This window comes from Microtus oregoni, unplaced genomic scaffold, assembly GCF_018167655.1.
Source record: "Microtus oregoni isolate MIOR12 unplaced genomic scaffold, Mior012 000001F_ref0000356, whole genome shotgun sequence".
Taxonomy (NCBI): domain Eukaryota; kingdom Metazoa; phylum Chordata; class Mammalia; order Rodentia; family Cricetidae; genus Microtus; species Microtus oregoni.
Genome location: NW_024543060.1, coordinates 24,134,108 through 24,149,512, shown reverse-complemented (window position 1 = coordinate 24,149,512; position 15,405 = coordinate 24,134,108). Strand labels below are relative to the sequence as shown.

At 36.0% G+C, this 15,405-nt stretch overlaps 1 protein-coding gene across 3 annotated transcripts in view; it reads left to right on the top strand.

Annotated features, from left to right (window-relative positions):
* Diaph3 (diaphanous related formin 3) overlaps positions 1-15,405 on the top strand; it is a 459,276-nt gene that overhangs the window by 222,149 nt on the left and 221,722 nt on the right. For all 3 annotated transcript variants that reach the window (XM_041667741.1, XM_041667734.1, XM_041667725.1), the window contains one exon: positions 3,899-4,000. In XM_041667741.1, the coding sequence (XP_041523675.1) occupies positions 3,899-4,000 (102 nt within the window). The remainder of the gene's footprint in view (positions 1-3,898; positions 4,001-15,405) is intronic.

Below are 15,405 nucleotides of genomic sequence, written 5' to 3'. Positions count from 1 at the left end.
ATAACGCTATCAAAATGATTGCATTTCAATTATTTTAAATGATTCTTTCTGAAGGCAAATTGTTGAGTTTTACAATATATGTTTTTGTTTTTATTACAGTTAAGACTAGTGGTATAATAATTTAAATTTGTTTTATAGGTTTACCAAATGCGTTTTCCTTTGTTTATGGAATTGAATCATTGTTTGGTAAAAGTGAGGGAGAGAGAGCCTTATTTCATGTTGTTAGCTTTCCATGTAATTCTTCCTGGCATTGCTGTGCTCCCAGAGGATCTAGGCCTTGCTTGTAAGATCCTCACATTCATTCCAAGCTAGAAGGTTCTGAAAGGTGTCCGTTGACCTTAGCATTTTGTGATGAGTGACTATGTTGAACTGAAATTATTAAACTGCATATAAGGTTTTCAGTATGTAAAACCTTGACCGAATGTGGAGTTTGACAATTAAATCACGTTGTGTGATGAGAGAAATTCTTTCATTTACCATTTTGTGTTCTGACAAGAATACACTTGCGAGTCCTAAAAAAGTAATTATAATACATATTTAGATGTAAAATATTTAATTATTAGCATTTATGCTATATATAATAGTAATAATGATGATTATTATTAATAACAAGGTAAAGAAAGCAACAAGCCAGGTGTGCTGCCCCTTGCCAATGATCTCTCCACTCTGGAGTCTGAGGAAGTGGAATGCAGATTCTGAGGCCTTGTGGAACTCCATGAGGGAATGAGGGTGGGGCACACAAGGGATTACTTATAATTGTGAACAGTGGTTAAACTTCATTAGATGTTTTTTGCCCATCAGGAACTGATACCTCTAGAAGTTCCTTTGTCATACGGTGGAACAGACTCTTTTTTGAGATTATTTGTGCAATGAGTGGTGTAGATTCAAAATACCCAATTCAACCACTTTACTTTAAGCACTATTTTTTCCCTGTAGCATTTTTTCAAACTGGATTTTTTCTTTGTTGTTGATTGTGTATGTAGCTTCTTGCTGAGAGCAGATGCTTAGTTCCTTAAAGAAAATTTTTCTACATAATGCATATTTGTATTTCTTGTAATGAGTTTGTTAAATATTTACAGAGTAGCTCTTAACTTGATTACATGGATGTTTTGATAATTATGTGCATTTTGTGTTCTAGAGAAAGGAAAAAGTTTATTTTGTAATTAATGTCCATACAGGTTCATCTTCATATAATTTCTTAATGTACTAGTTTCTTTTGGCCATTACAATTCACGTCATTGCCTACAGATTACAACAAGAAATTGACTATTTGCATTGCCTTAAAGTAGAAGCCCAGCACAATTCTCACTGAGCTGAAGTCAGGTTTTTTTTTATTTTTATTTTTTTTTTATTTTTTAAATTTATTTATTTATTAAGGATTTCTGCCTCGTCCCCACAACCGCTTCCCATTTCCCTCCCCCTCCCCCGATCAAGTCCCCCCCCCTCATCTGCTCGAAGAGCAATCAGGGTTCCCTGACCTGTGGGAAGCCCAAGGACTGCCCACCTCTATCCAGGTCTCCTAAGGTGAGCATTCAAACTGCCGAGGCTCCCACAAAGCCAGTACGTGCAGGCCTGGATTATTTCTGTCTCCCTCTCTTACTGTGGACCATCCCTTCATCTTGTGGGTGGTATCACTGTGACCTTCTTTCCTCTTTGCATGATCACATCTTCCTGTTCTGTTGCACTCTTCACCATCTTGATTATATTAGACACTGAGGTACTTCAGGCTATTCTCACCACTTTAAGGCCATCTGATAGTAACTGGAATTCCAACTGTAGATAAGTGCCTCTTGGGTCTAGATCTTATTGTTTTTTATAACATACTTAATAAATGTAAAGCCAATGCATGATCTGAAAATACATATATATTGATGTTTTTTAGATTTTTTACATTTTTCAAATATATATTTATGGCTTTTATCTAGTCATTATAAAACAGTAATTTCATATTATTTAAAATCTTACATTTAATTTAAAAAATTCACTCATTTTACATGAATGTAGAAGTAAGATTTTATTTCAACAATCTATTCATGATCATGTTTCAGAAGTATATCTTTTTTATGCCACTTTTGTACATCATTCTACATGTATTCAAAATAAACATTTTAGCATTACTAACACTTTATTGTATACACTGTGCATGATAATTTTTATGAGTGTCTGTCAGAGACCTCACCTTCTTGGAGTGTATATTTTACCAATAGTAATGACATTTACATGTGTAATTTTAATGCAGGATAGGTGAAATTTTGTTGCGATTCATGAAAACTAGAAATGAGATTGGGAGAACATAGTCTTTTATGAGTTTGAGGCCAAAGGTACTTAAGTGGAAGAGACTGAAACACGGCATAAAAAAGGAAAGACTAAGTGAATAGCGTGGTCATGTTCTTTCTGGCACTATACCATGGATGCTGATGAGTAACTGCTATGTCTAGACTACGTTCATGGGCGTTTAGTAAGGACCTGAAAGCAGAGGAAGGTGGAGCCTGCACTCTTACAAATCATGGATTTTTCTCAATGGAACACCCAAATACTAAGATGAAAATCTGTAAATTCCTATGAGCAAATCAAATATAAATAAATAATAGCTAAAATATTTACTGAGATATGATGAGCATATTAAAAATTGCTAAGAATCTGAATGGCCCCTTTAACAAGGAATTTGACAGTGTAGCTGTAACTTGAACAGAACAACGAAGAGAAATAGCCAGGCTTTTGGTCTCAGGCATTTCCAATAAGAGAAATTTATGTGGCAAAAATCACATACTTGTAATGCTTGCATTCACCTTCCTAGAATTAAAAGTGGCTACGTTTTTCTGAGGGTATTCTTAAATTGCCTCTTTTTTGTTGTTTTTAGTCAGTCCACCACCGTTTTTCTAGAGGTAAGCCTGTGGCATGTTCTTTGATGTAACTACTTTTGATGTGTGACACCCTCTAAAATTATTTTAAACCAATAGTGCTTTGGGTGAGTTCTGTTACTGCCAAGAGATAAACATAGCATTGTATAGAGTCAGTTTTTATGTTTGCTTCAGTCTATACATAATTTGGTTCTGTGACCACCGCTTCCTCATCCTTCCCCTTAATTTTAATGTTAGAGTACAATACCAGAGTATTTTTGAAACAAAGGCTTTGTCTATATTTTTTTATTTCATGGGGTTGCTTATTTAAATAACAGCTTGCTCTTTAAATGGTTAAGTGTGAGGGTTGGAAATGTGAAAAGCCCTGAACAGCTGAGGAACCAGTGGGTTCTAGACCATGGTGGATGCATGCAGATACAGGTAGATAAACGCATGTGCACTCTATCTGCAAGGTTCCTTGTCCTGTGTCTCCACTACCTCGAAAATTTTCCTCCCATCAGAAAACTTACTTTTAAAGGTGCCTTCAGTTTTTATTATTAAAACATGATCCTTCTAAGTTAACTCTTGTAAGCACTGCATTAAAATTCCCTTCAATCCTTTCCTATTCTTTCCCTTGCCTTTGGTAGCAACTTATGATTTCTTTCATCCCCCTGAGTAAAGTGCTGAAATATGTTTGGCTTTGCCTGAGATTTCTGACATTTAATTCCCTAAAGCTGAAATGTAATGGCTCATATTTATCCAGGTGAGAAAGCTCTTCCTTTGGTATAGGTTGAGTTCTCCTTTCTCAATTATAAGCTAATCAAGTAAATATTCAGTAGTTCTTGATTTGAATATATAATAACTCTGGGATAGATGAAAGTAAAATTGACTGTTTCTAATCTAAGTGTTTTGTTGCTTAAGGTTTAGGATAAGGGAGGTTATCTAGAAATAAATAAAATTATTTTCTAGACTGGTTTCCTTTCCATAGGTTGCTTATTTATTTTCCCAAACTTGGAGAGCTTCATGTGAAGGTACTTTTCTTTGGTTTTAATTTTTAGAACTTACTAAAGCATCTTCCTGATGAAGAACAGTTAAATTCATTGTCCCAGTTCAGGAGTGACTATAACAACTTAAGTGAACCTGAGCAGTTTGCTGTTTTGGTGAGTACCACGTGTCTCATTAAGTCTATTTGCTGGGAGTTTTTTACTGTGCAAAACAAGAGAGAAAATAGAAAGCTTTTTGACAACACTCTTCATTTTGAGCATTTAATGGCCATATTGCTTTTTTTTTTCTTTTTAAGCCTGAAGGTATATGTGACAAATTGTCTTGATTTAAACTGATGCATTTAAAGTTAGGACTTATATGAGTTCAAAGGCCTTTTGAAAAGTATGTTTGTAAATTTTCTATATAACATATAAATGGAAAACAAGTACACTCCTGATAAGTTTGGTATATATGTGATTTTTTTGTATATCTATGAGTTCTTGCAAACTGCAAGGGTCCATCTCATTTCTCATTTTAATCATCCACTTGAGTCCATCTCATGAAATCGAAAATATTGTCTTCTTGACAATGAGAGAGAAACTGAATTCATTTGAAAATAAATCTCATCAAGGCATCTTGATAATGATCTTGTTCCCTTTTCTGATTTTTGTAGGCTGGGTCCCAGAGATGAAAACACCTGGTGATTAGCTGCATTATTAGCTCGCATTAACTGCAGTTCATATCAAAGTTAAGAATTATTTTTAATGCCAAACATTTTTTCTCTGCTCCCTTGTCCCAGCATCAAGTGATTCTTTTTAGGTTGGCTATAATTGCCATCATAAATGACATTTATTTTCACTGTTACTTAGTGTTGTTTTTCTCAAACAATTTTTATCATGGACATACCTTCTTTTATGAATTTCAATGTAATTTGAATATTAAATAGCACTATAATTGAATGATTTGATATAATTTTAAACCAAAGAAAACTGGGAAATTTCTTTCTTTTTTTTAAATTGATTTTTATTGAGCTCTACATTTTTCTATGCTACTCTCCCCTCCCCTTCAACCTTCTCCCAAGGTCCCCATTATCCCAATTTACTCAGGAGATTGTCTTTTTCTACTTCCCATGTAAATTAGATCTATGTATGTTGCCCTTAGTGTCCTCATTGTTTAAATTCTCTGGGATTGTGATTTTTAGGCTGGTTTTCTTTGCTTTATGTTTAAAAGCCACTTATGAGTGAGTACATGTGATAATTGTCTTTCTGTGTCTGAGTTACTTCACTCAAAATGATGTTTTCTCGCACCATCCATTTTCCTGCAAAGTTAAAGATGTCATTATTTTTTTCTGCTGGGTAGTACTTTATTGTGTAAATGACCACATTTTCCTTATCCATTCTTCAGTGAGGGGCATTTAGGTTGCCTCCAGGTTCTGGCTATGACAAATTTTTACAATTATTGAATCCTTAAAAAGAATCACTCTTTCTAATTGAGTCTGTTTACCATTTGTATCTGAGACTAACCATGTCCTATTCCTACTGCAGTAGTGGCCTGCGGAATGAAAAAGATAAATTTTCACAGCTGCTGCATTATATCAGATTTTTCTGGAATGCAAAAACTGCTTTCTAATGGTATCTTAAAGTAGGAATTTTAGGAAAAAAAACCAATATTTTTTTGCTTATATCTTAGGGTATAATAATCACCTCTGGGACATAATGGAACTATATTTGATACATTGTTGACAATTCAAGTTAACTAATTGTTTTTTGCCTATCTTCACTCTGTATTTAACATATTGTATGTTCCTTCCTTTAAACTTTTTCTACACCTTATTTGGTTGACACATTTTGCTTACCTCCCCATAAAGTTCTGAGAACTGCCTGTAGAACACCTCAGGAGTGGAAAGAGTATTCATCATTTTACTCTCTTGTCAATTTTGTTAAATATTGGAGCTTTTTATTTTTATTTTTGATAAGGTTTATTATAAAAACTTATAAATAAACATCACATAATACGCAAGTACACACCCATATCAAAAGTAACTAGGGCCCAAGTCTACACATCTCAGTGAACTTCTGTGCATTTAAATTAGCCATTTAGAATAGATGCTGTATAGCCTTACATTGGATTTTACACTTTCACATTTTTTTTCACATTGATGTGACTAAACACTTGACAATAGCAAGTGTTTGTTTTGTACCATAGAATGAGGATGCAATCCACTATGGTTAGGAAGTCATAGCAGTAGAAAACATGGGCAAGCTAGCATTATTTTCACATTATATCCACAGTTAAGAAGAACTGGGGTCAGGGTGGGGGGTATGAGAGGAAGAGAGGTTGTGGGAAAGGCGTGTTTATTTTTTTCTTTATTCTGTCGAGGACCTGGTCTCATAGAATGATCTTGCTCATCTTTAGTATGTGTCTTACCATATCAGTTAAACCAGTCTAGGAAATGCCCATGCTAGACAAGTCAAAGGTTTGTGTCAAGTTGATAACAAGTGTATGGAAATGAGTATGAGAACTTAGAGTCAAGCAGAACCTGCACGTTCCAAGCTTGATCTACCTCTGTATACATGACTGATGCCATGAGAAGGATGTCTTGCTGAGAGCGTTCCCATGGATACTGGGGGTCATGTTGCCACTGTCTGCTCGTGATCACTGTTCTTGACTACAGTATACAGTTTCTTGTCAGCTTGATATTAACATCTCAAGGGTACCTATTTTGATGAGAACTGAATTGGTTTTATTCTTTTGTCTTTAACTCTTTCCAGTCTGGTTCCCCACCTCCAAGTCCCCTCTTCACCCCATCGCCCTTGTTGCACCTCTCCTTTCTCCACCCATCCAATAAGAGGAAAGCCATCTTAAAGGCCTAGACTACTTTATAGTATAAAAAATTATATTGGATAAAGCATACAATACATCTTAGAATGTATTTTCTCTTCTATCTGAATTTAAAGTTTATCTTTGATGACCAAGGAACAATGAGTATACAGTTTATCAACTTTATATCAATGATGATTTCATGACTTCTGGAAATTGATTATATTTTTGTTTATATGATTTTTATAACACTTATTTTTATAATAATAATTTTAGAAAACTTCTTGAAGTTATCTAAACTTCAGATTTCTAACTTTTTATCTTACCTTAAAAACATATTTACCCTTTCGTGTTACTTAATGTACTGTACGTTTTCTTGAGTGAACATTTCAGGTAAGAACTAAGGAATTAGTCCAGGAGTGCTCTAATCTTAGCTCATCTTCTGCCACCCGTGAATAGAGCCAGATCTTGCTTTTCAATTTGGTTTTCAAGATGTAACTTTGCTCTTAGTTGTGTTTTTTCTCTTGGGTTCTCTAGACCGATACTGCAATTTATGGTTCCTGCAGTGTTCTGCTTTGCCTTACCCTGTTCTCCCCTGCCCTTACCCTGCTCTCCCCTGCCCTTACCATGTTCTTCCTTCCCTTACCTTGTTCTCCCCTGCCCTTACCCTGCTCTCCCCTGCCCTTACCCTGTTCTTCCTTCCCTTACCTTGTTCTCCCATGTCCTTAACCTGTTCTACAGTGTTCTTTCCTGCCCTTACCCTGCTCTCCCATGTCCTTACCCTGTTCTCCTACAGTGTGCTTCCCTGCCCTTACCCTATTCTCCCATGTCCTTACCCTGTTCTCCTACAGTGTTCTCCTCTGCCCCTACCTTAGTCTCCTTGCCTTTTTTTCCTTCTCTGACAAAGGGTTTCTACTTAGATCTAGCTCGCTTGCAATTTACTATGTAGACTCATATGTCCTCCAATTGTGCTGAGTTTTTTCCTACCTCACAGAAATTTCTGCTAGCATATTCCTTTTGACAGAGGTATTTTAAAGTCGTTATGTTAACTTGCTTGTGAGATTTGTAGGTATGTAAATTCACTACTCTGCTTCATACCAATTATAAATTTATGATAAAATGAATTCTTGAGTATATATCTGAACATCAGATGATGAACAAGTTCACTGAATCTGTTTGCATTATATAATGAACTTGAATATTCTACAAGAACTGTGCAAAAGAAAACAAGATGCAGCTCTATGTGGAAATTGTTTTCCATTGTTATCATTTCATCTTTGATTGAAAGGTATGTGAAGAATTATTGTAGTCAAACTGTTAGGTACCAATGCTATTAACAGACAAATTAATGTGGACCAAAAATATATACAACTTGTCTTATATCATGTTAGAACATTCTAGAGTCTGGTACTCAAATTGACTATTAGAAATACTGTATGTAAACGCCTCATTTTTTGTTGAGATCAAGGGTAATATATGTTTATATATGAACTAATTTGCTGATTCACATCACATTTTACATCAATGAAGATTTATCCCTATTTGATTTGTAAGTATTCTCCATCTTTCTGATAATACAGATTTTCATTTCTAAATTTAATTCTCTTTTGAAATTGGAAGCAAAATTCTTAAATGCCAATATCAGCTGTCTTTCCAAATATGAATTTTACCTGAATGTATAGTATATATGGATACATTACAGTACTAATGATTTATCTGTTCAGCTGATGGCTATAGTAATGTGCAGCTTAGGCCTTTTTGAAATAATTCTCCATTCACTGCTATGAATGGGCATGGACAAGACAGCTTCCAAGATGTTCTGCACTTGGGCATCCATGGTGTGATCTGTAGTGACATGTGCTCGTAGGTAATGCAGAAGCTTTGTAGAGAGTCAGTGAGTGATGCTTGACTTTGAACTCAGAGCTTCATATTTCTTAAGCATGCACAATATTATCAAAAAATATACCCAGTTCATTTTTATTTTAAAAGATCTATTTACTTTTATGTGCATTGATATTATGCTTGCATGTATGTCTGTATGAGGATGTATTAACCCCTTGGAACTGCAGTTATAGACAGCTTTGAGGGTCTATGGATGCTGGGAATTGGACCAGGGTCCTCTTAGAGACGAGTCAGTATGTTTAACTGCTGAGCTATCTCTCTAGCACCTACACCCAGTTCTTAACTTTCTTACCAGTAATTAGTTTAACTTTTATTTGTAATTGATACATAGTAATTGTATATACTTGTAAAGTACCAGGTATACTGGTAAATTCTAGGCATTGAGCCTATCTATCATCTGCTTTGCCTATCATTTTATGTGGAGGTAGTATCTGGAATTTGTAGCTATTTTTAAAATATGGAATTAAAATCTAGTTTTATTTATTATTATTTTCATATCCCAGACTTACTGATATTTATGTAATTTTTTGTGTTTTTTTTGTTTTGTTTTCTAGCAGATTTTATTATGTGAACAATACCATGTCTAATACCTGAACAAGCTCATTGAATGCTAACAATAAAGGTTCTGGCCAATGCTTCATAATGAGTCTCTGTGATGTGACTGACCTTGTGTCTGTTTCATTTAGTCTTAATGAATAAGGCCCATTCCCGTGCTGTTCTCGATAGTTTTAGTTCTAGCATAGGACACTGAATATTAATTTACTTAATTTCAAAAGTTCTATTCTATGAACAGTCTTAAACATTTCTCATTAAGAAACTGCTTTCTTCTGGGGATGCAGTAGTATCCTCTCATCAGCTTCTTTGCTATTTACAGTTTAAGAAATGAAAACATTTTCCCTAGAAACTTTTCCTGCTGGGATCTGTTGCCTATTGGTTCAGATTTCTTCCTTCCCCCAACAGCCTGATCTGCAGCCTCTTATTAAAGGTCGATTTCCTGGGGTGGAACCTGACTTAGTTGTGTGAGTGTGTTTCATATATTTGCAGGGTTTCTTTGATCAATAAACCATTAGGTAAAATCACCGAGTTCACAGTGGCATGGTTTTAACTGTGTGAAAATGATTTATGTAAATATTCAACAGGATCAGAAGATTAGCTGAAGTTTGGAAAGAGACCTAAAAATTAGCATGTGAAGCTTGGTCTACTAGACTTCCTTTGATTAGAAACTGGGTTTTTGAGTATTTGTTCCCATATTATTTAATTCTGCTAATCTGCCTGCTCTTCAAAGGAATCAAACATTTAAAGGCGTTTGCATCACACAAATGTCCCGTTTGTATATTGTATTTTGATCTGCTACCATTTGGTGTCACTGTAGGGCAGAGCTTTTAAACCTTGTGAGGTAGAGGCCTCTTTTTATTATTATTTCTGCTGTAAAATGTTGTATAAAGTTCATGTACAGCTCGCTGCATTAAAATGTTATTTTAAAATGAACCATAATATTTTTGTTGGAAAATAAATAATGTAAGAACATTGAAGACAATGCAAATGTCCCTTGAATGCCCCTCCCCCACCTCATTTTACACTAATTGTCATGCTAACAGTTGGGTTCCTCCTGCTCTGTATTACTAATGCATGAATGTTCAGATGAGCACTTTAAAAAGTGCTTTGTTCAGAAACTCTTTTTTACTACATAATGAAGATTATTTTCATGCTGCATTGTTTCTAAACTCTTGTTTAGAATTTCATAACCCATATTATGGCTTTCCTTTAATCATTTGCTTTGATATCACCTAGTATTCCACTATAAAGTGAACCCCCAGACATCTTTGGGTATTTATTGAAAGATAGCATAATTCCGTAGCAGTGTGGTCCAGTTAAGTCTTAGATCCTTCTCACCAGCTATATGGCCTTGAGTAGGTGTTTGTTCATATTCATTTGTTCCTATCTCCATTTTTATATGAAATAAGACATAGTTAGCTTCTCATTGATTTTCTAAGTAATTACCAACACCTAAGTAGCTTCCACAAACACCAGATTATTATCTATCAACCTTGCATGTGTACCAGAAATCCAGAGAAGGCTGGTTGGGCTGTAGTCCTGTTGCGGAGCCTAGGGTCTTCCCACCCGCAGAAGCAGCCCATATTTCTTGGGCCATCCTTTCCAGACTCAGATCTTAATTTTGTTCTCTGTGACATCTTCACCAAACAGTCTGCCACATTTTGAACTGATAGTTTCGAATGTACTGTTAGTGTGCTTTATTTCCTTTCTTTACCCTTTGAGACATTCTCTCTGGAAAATGTCTCTTAGCATTGCTATTCTTTTACATAAATATTTTTTACATAAAAGTCATCATCTTCTGTCTCTGTTGCCATAGTACCCCATACATATTTCTGAATTTGTCTTATACTGGATTCTAAGTGTTAGTTTACAAGTAGGAGTCTTCATTTATGCTCTGAACACTTTGTTAGACCATTGTGTTACCAACTTCTTTGGTTCATCCTCTAGCATACAGTGAACATATGATATTGATTACATGAATCTATGAAGAAAACAAGTGGGCTAAAGAGAAAAGAAGGCAAAAACATTGCACGAACAACAACAAAAGACATAGACCTATTTTTTTAATGTAACTATTATGATTTTTTGTGGGGATAGGAATACTCCAAGATGCATAGGCCAGAGGACAGCTTTTATAGCTGATTCTCTCCTTCCACGTTTACATGGATTCCCATGATCGAGCTACAAATTCCTCACTTTCTTTGCCCCAAACAAGTGTTCTTTGCACTCACGTTTTTATAAGGTATTGTTAAGCTAATCTTTTTAACGTTAAAGATAAGCCTGTAGATGATGGTGTGTAATCTGTTGCTTCTTGTTATCCTCCTGCACTCAATGGACATTTCCTTGGCCTCTCTTTAATTCAAAAGTCCATACTGTTTAAGCATAATAATATACAAGAAAAAACTTTCCTTTTGGTATTCACCAGAATTCATTTCTAAAAGTGTTTTGGAAATTATGATTTGTTGCAAAAATCATGATTCATTGAAACACCTTTAAAGAAGACTGACAGAAAAAAAAAATGAGGCTCCTAAGATGGCTCCCGATATGGAAACAAGCCTTTCTCAGGCTGAATGCTACCACATGTTTCCTCTGACCTTTTAATTTTTCTTATGTCCTGTCCCAAATAAGGCACAGGTTACACTTAAGTTAAACTTTAAAACTTAACAAAAAGCATAGACATGGTCTAGTTTCCTTATTTTTTTATTTTTATGTTTTTGCCTACATATGTTTTTGTGTAGCACGTGCATGCCTACTCCTTAGGGAAACCATAAGGAACTCTTAGATCCCCTGGAACTGGAGTTATAGACTGTTGTGAGCCAACATGTGGATGGTGGACATCAAACCTGGATCCTCTTGAAGGGTAGCCGGTGCTCTAAACTGCTGAAGCATCTCTATAGCCCCTAAGACAATTTTTTAAAAAACATTCTTGGCTTTTCATAATGACTGCTTTCTATTCTCTTCAGAAATTCAGCTTCTGTTTTGTCTGTCAATTGCAGAACTTATGACTGTCTGAAAGCTGGTGGGAGCCAGAGTCTGCTGCATCTTGCCAGCTCCTTCCAGCTAGTGATGCTACTTTTCAGCACCTGCCAGGTGTCCAAGCGCCCTTGCACTGTTAATCTCATCTGCAGATCTTTCCTGGACAAGCAGAACATGTGTTTGGAATATTGAGCTTTACTTCCTAACTGTATTCTTAGCTGTATACGTCTTAGAATTACACTCCACCCAAGATTGCAAGCATTTGCCATTGTTGTTCATTTCTCTCAATACTTAGTTTGTATCCTTCTTGATCAGGTAGGTATTCCTAGGATGTAAGTCCCTGTAGGCTCAGCACGTAGACAGTTTCCTTCTTGTTTAAGACTTATTAACTTACCTTACTCTGCATTACCGTTGAGTTATCTTTGACCTAAAATCCATCAGCTGTTTAATGATTGTAATTTTTCTTTTGATTTGATTTTTGCCTTCTACCACATTTTACTGCCTAAGCCAAAGCAGTTTGCAATGATATTTGAACATTTAATTAAAGTGAAATTCTTTTGGTTTGAGTAGTTAAATTGTTGTCAGTTGAAGGATAACTTAACCTCCCCCACTTTCTTTTTCTGAAGATCTCAATGATTTTTTCTAAATTACTCTATTTCCTAATTGTTCTAATTGGTGACACTGAAGTTCCATGCTAACACAACTCATCAAAGGCCCTATATCTTTCTTTATGTGTGTAATTTATAGCCTAAAAATAATGCATGAGTTTTGGTTTAATTAAATATATCCAGAGAAATATATTGGTTTTTATAATTGAGTTTAGTTCTTGACTGATAGATAGACTTGCTGTATTTAAAGTTTACTCATATAATTTGAGCTCTCCTTAATTCTGAAGAAATGCTTCCAGACAGAGCCTTTTCCTTTAATGTAGTTCTCAGTCTTAACTGTTCAAAGTGCTTTGATTTCTTTGGTGGCATTGGGCCTGTTAATATTGGGTCATGTTAATAGCTCTACTACTTACTATCTGATATTGTTCATATGAATACCTACAGTCATTTATATGAACTCAGCCGTGATTAATTCCTTATTGGTTTATCTGATGGATACAGTTCCCAACATTCTTAAAATTTTGCAGTAAACACATCTTTTAACTGATATTTTTCCTTTGTCTTAGTTGGGGCCAGTACCATAAATAAGCATTTAATGAGGTAACATTGGACAGTAATAAATGCTTCATGGAAAGTGGCAGCATGAAAATGAGTATGTTTCATTAGAATGGTTACGAAGCTTCCATAAAGGTGTAATGATTGAGCAGAAGCTTGACGTCAGGAACTTGGATGATTTTGAGGAATCCTGTTCTAGATAGAGAAAGCCATGAACAGCCATCCTGATTTTAAGGGGTAAACGTATCTGATGATGTAATATGTTGGTGCAAAATACAATTCTAGTTTCAAAAGAGAAAATGTAGTTTATTCCATGTAGCATTAGTGATCAGGAATGCAGATTCCATTTACCCTGTAGGACATGTCACAAAGCAATGCAATTACTAAGTATGGCAAGTTATTTCAGGCAGGCAACTTGGAACAGTGTGGGAACTCTACTGTTCAGATGTTAGCAGTGCGGGAAGTCTAGTTTTGGAGAAAGCTAGTTGTTTGTTTCAAAAGTCTTACCCAGCAATTGCAACAATGTTAAGTCAGAAAAAGTGGTTAGTAGTGTATGGCTGTATAGGGGCCAAAGGCTAGCAAATCCCAACATTCTCTTCACACTGGAGAGGTCTAATCAGTCAGTCAGTTGGGTTAGCAACATAGGCAGGGCTTTATCTCAGAAGCCAATGGTTGGGAGTGAGGGAGTGCTATTAGATAACAGCAGAGAGGCCAACAGAGTATGTGTATGGTCTGTGGGTTTATTCTTAGAATGTTGTAGAGTTGCAAACCTGCTTTCCTAGTTTCTCTGGCAGTTTGTGGGGAGAAGGATTGTGGGTGAGGAGTGTAATTGAAGCCACTGGTAGATTAGTATGGCAATTTTAATGATACCATTGTTAAGTGTGAATGAGTAGTGAGCTGATTGCCCTTACCGGCCATGACACTGTTGAGAAATTGTCAGGTTTTAGACAATTTTGAGAGTTAGGAGGCAAGGATATCTACTCATCCAATTTGGCAGATAAGGTGAATCCAGGCTAATTCCAGGGATAGCAGAGTGTGCAGACCTGTGGGATGAAGGTCACCTCCTGAGGAGATGAAGAGAAGCCTTGCACAAGGAAGATATTTTTGGAAGTATTGATAGTCCAAATGAAGAGGTCATCTGTGCATTTGGGATGTGCCATGTGAGTTCAGGACTAGAGGTCCTGCTGGTGCTGGCTGTGTGCGCTTGGCATTTAGATAGCCTGGGGCCAGATGAGCTCGTCAAGGGAACTGATGGGTATGTATCTCAGGCAGTGAAGGGCTAGAGGAAATATGCAAACCTTCCTGTGTTCCCATCTTTCCGTCAGAGTACAGGCTCTGCAGCGGCAAAGTTCTGTTTGTATTTGTCCTTAATTACCACCTCTCTGAGGAAAATGAGAGTCTCTGATCAAGGGAATTGTTCAAGGTGATTTTGTAATATGACACTGTTGCCTTTTGTTTCAAAAACTAGACAAGAGTTCAGCGGAGAGGGCTGTCTGGCATCTAAAGAAGTATGCGAGTCATTAGTGATTGGTCGGGAGAGACTGCTAGTCATGAGGTTATGTTTGTCTGCGGGAAATAAGTAATAGCACTTGCCTGCAGACCCTGCTCTCGCGAACAAAAATGTAGTCGTTTCTAATTTGTCATCATAGTAAGTGTACGTTTCTTAGAAGCTCGGATAGAGCCAAGATGCTGAAGTATACAGGCATATTCTTGCTTGATAAATCTCATTTAATCAAAGGATTGAATTCACTTAGTTCAAATCTACATCAAAATAAGAATATCAAATCTTGTCATTAAGCAGAAAAATCACTTCCATACTGGCAATTGTGTTCTCTGTCGAGTGGGAAGAAAAGTGTCATTGAGCTCTGAATGGAATCTCTTGTGAGCTTTTGTTGCCCATGTTCCCTGGAAATTAGCAGAATGTCAGCTGTATTAAATAACTCTGCAATTCTTTAATTTATTAGAACTAATAAAAACACAGCATGACCCAAATAACATGCTATTTCATTGAGTTGCTAATCTAGTGAGTTTCTCTGAAAGTTTGAAATTTTAACTGTGGCATATTAATTTCCCTCCCCCACTTTAATGGTGAAAGTACAAAATATTGCTTGTGTTGGGAGATCTTAAACCTTGCAATGTCTGCCCACAAGCTGCCATGTAACCTG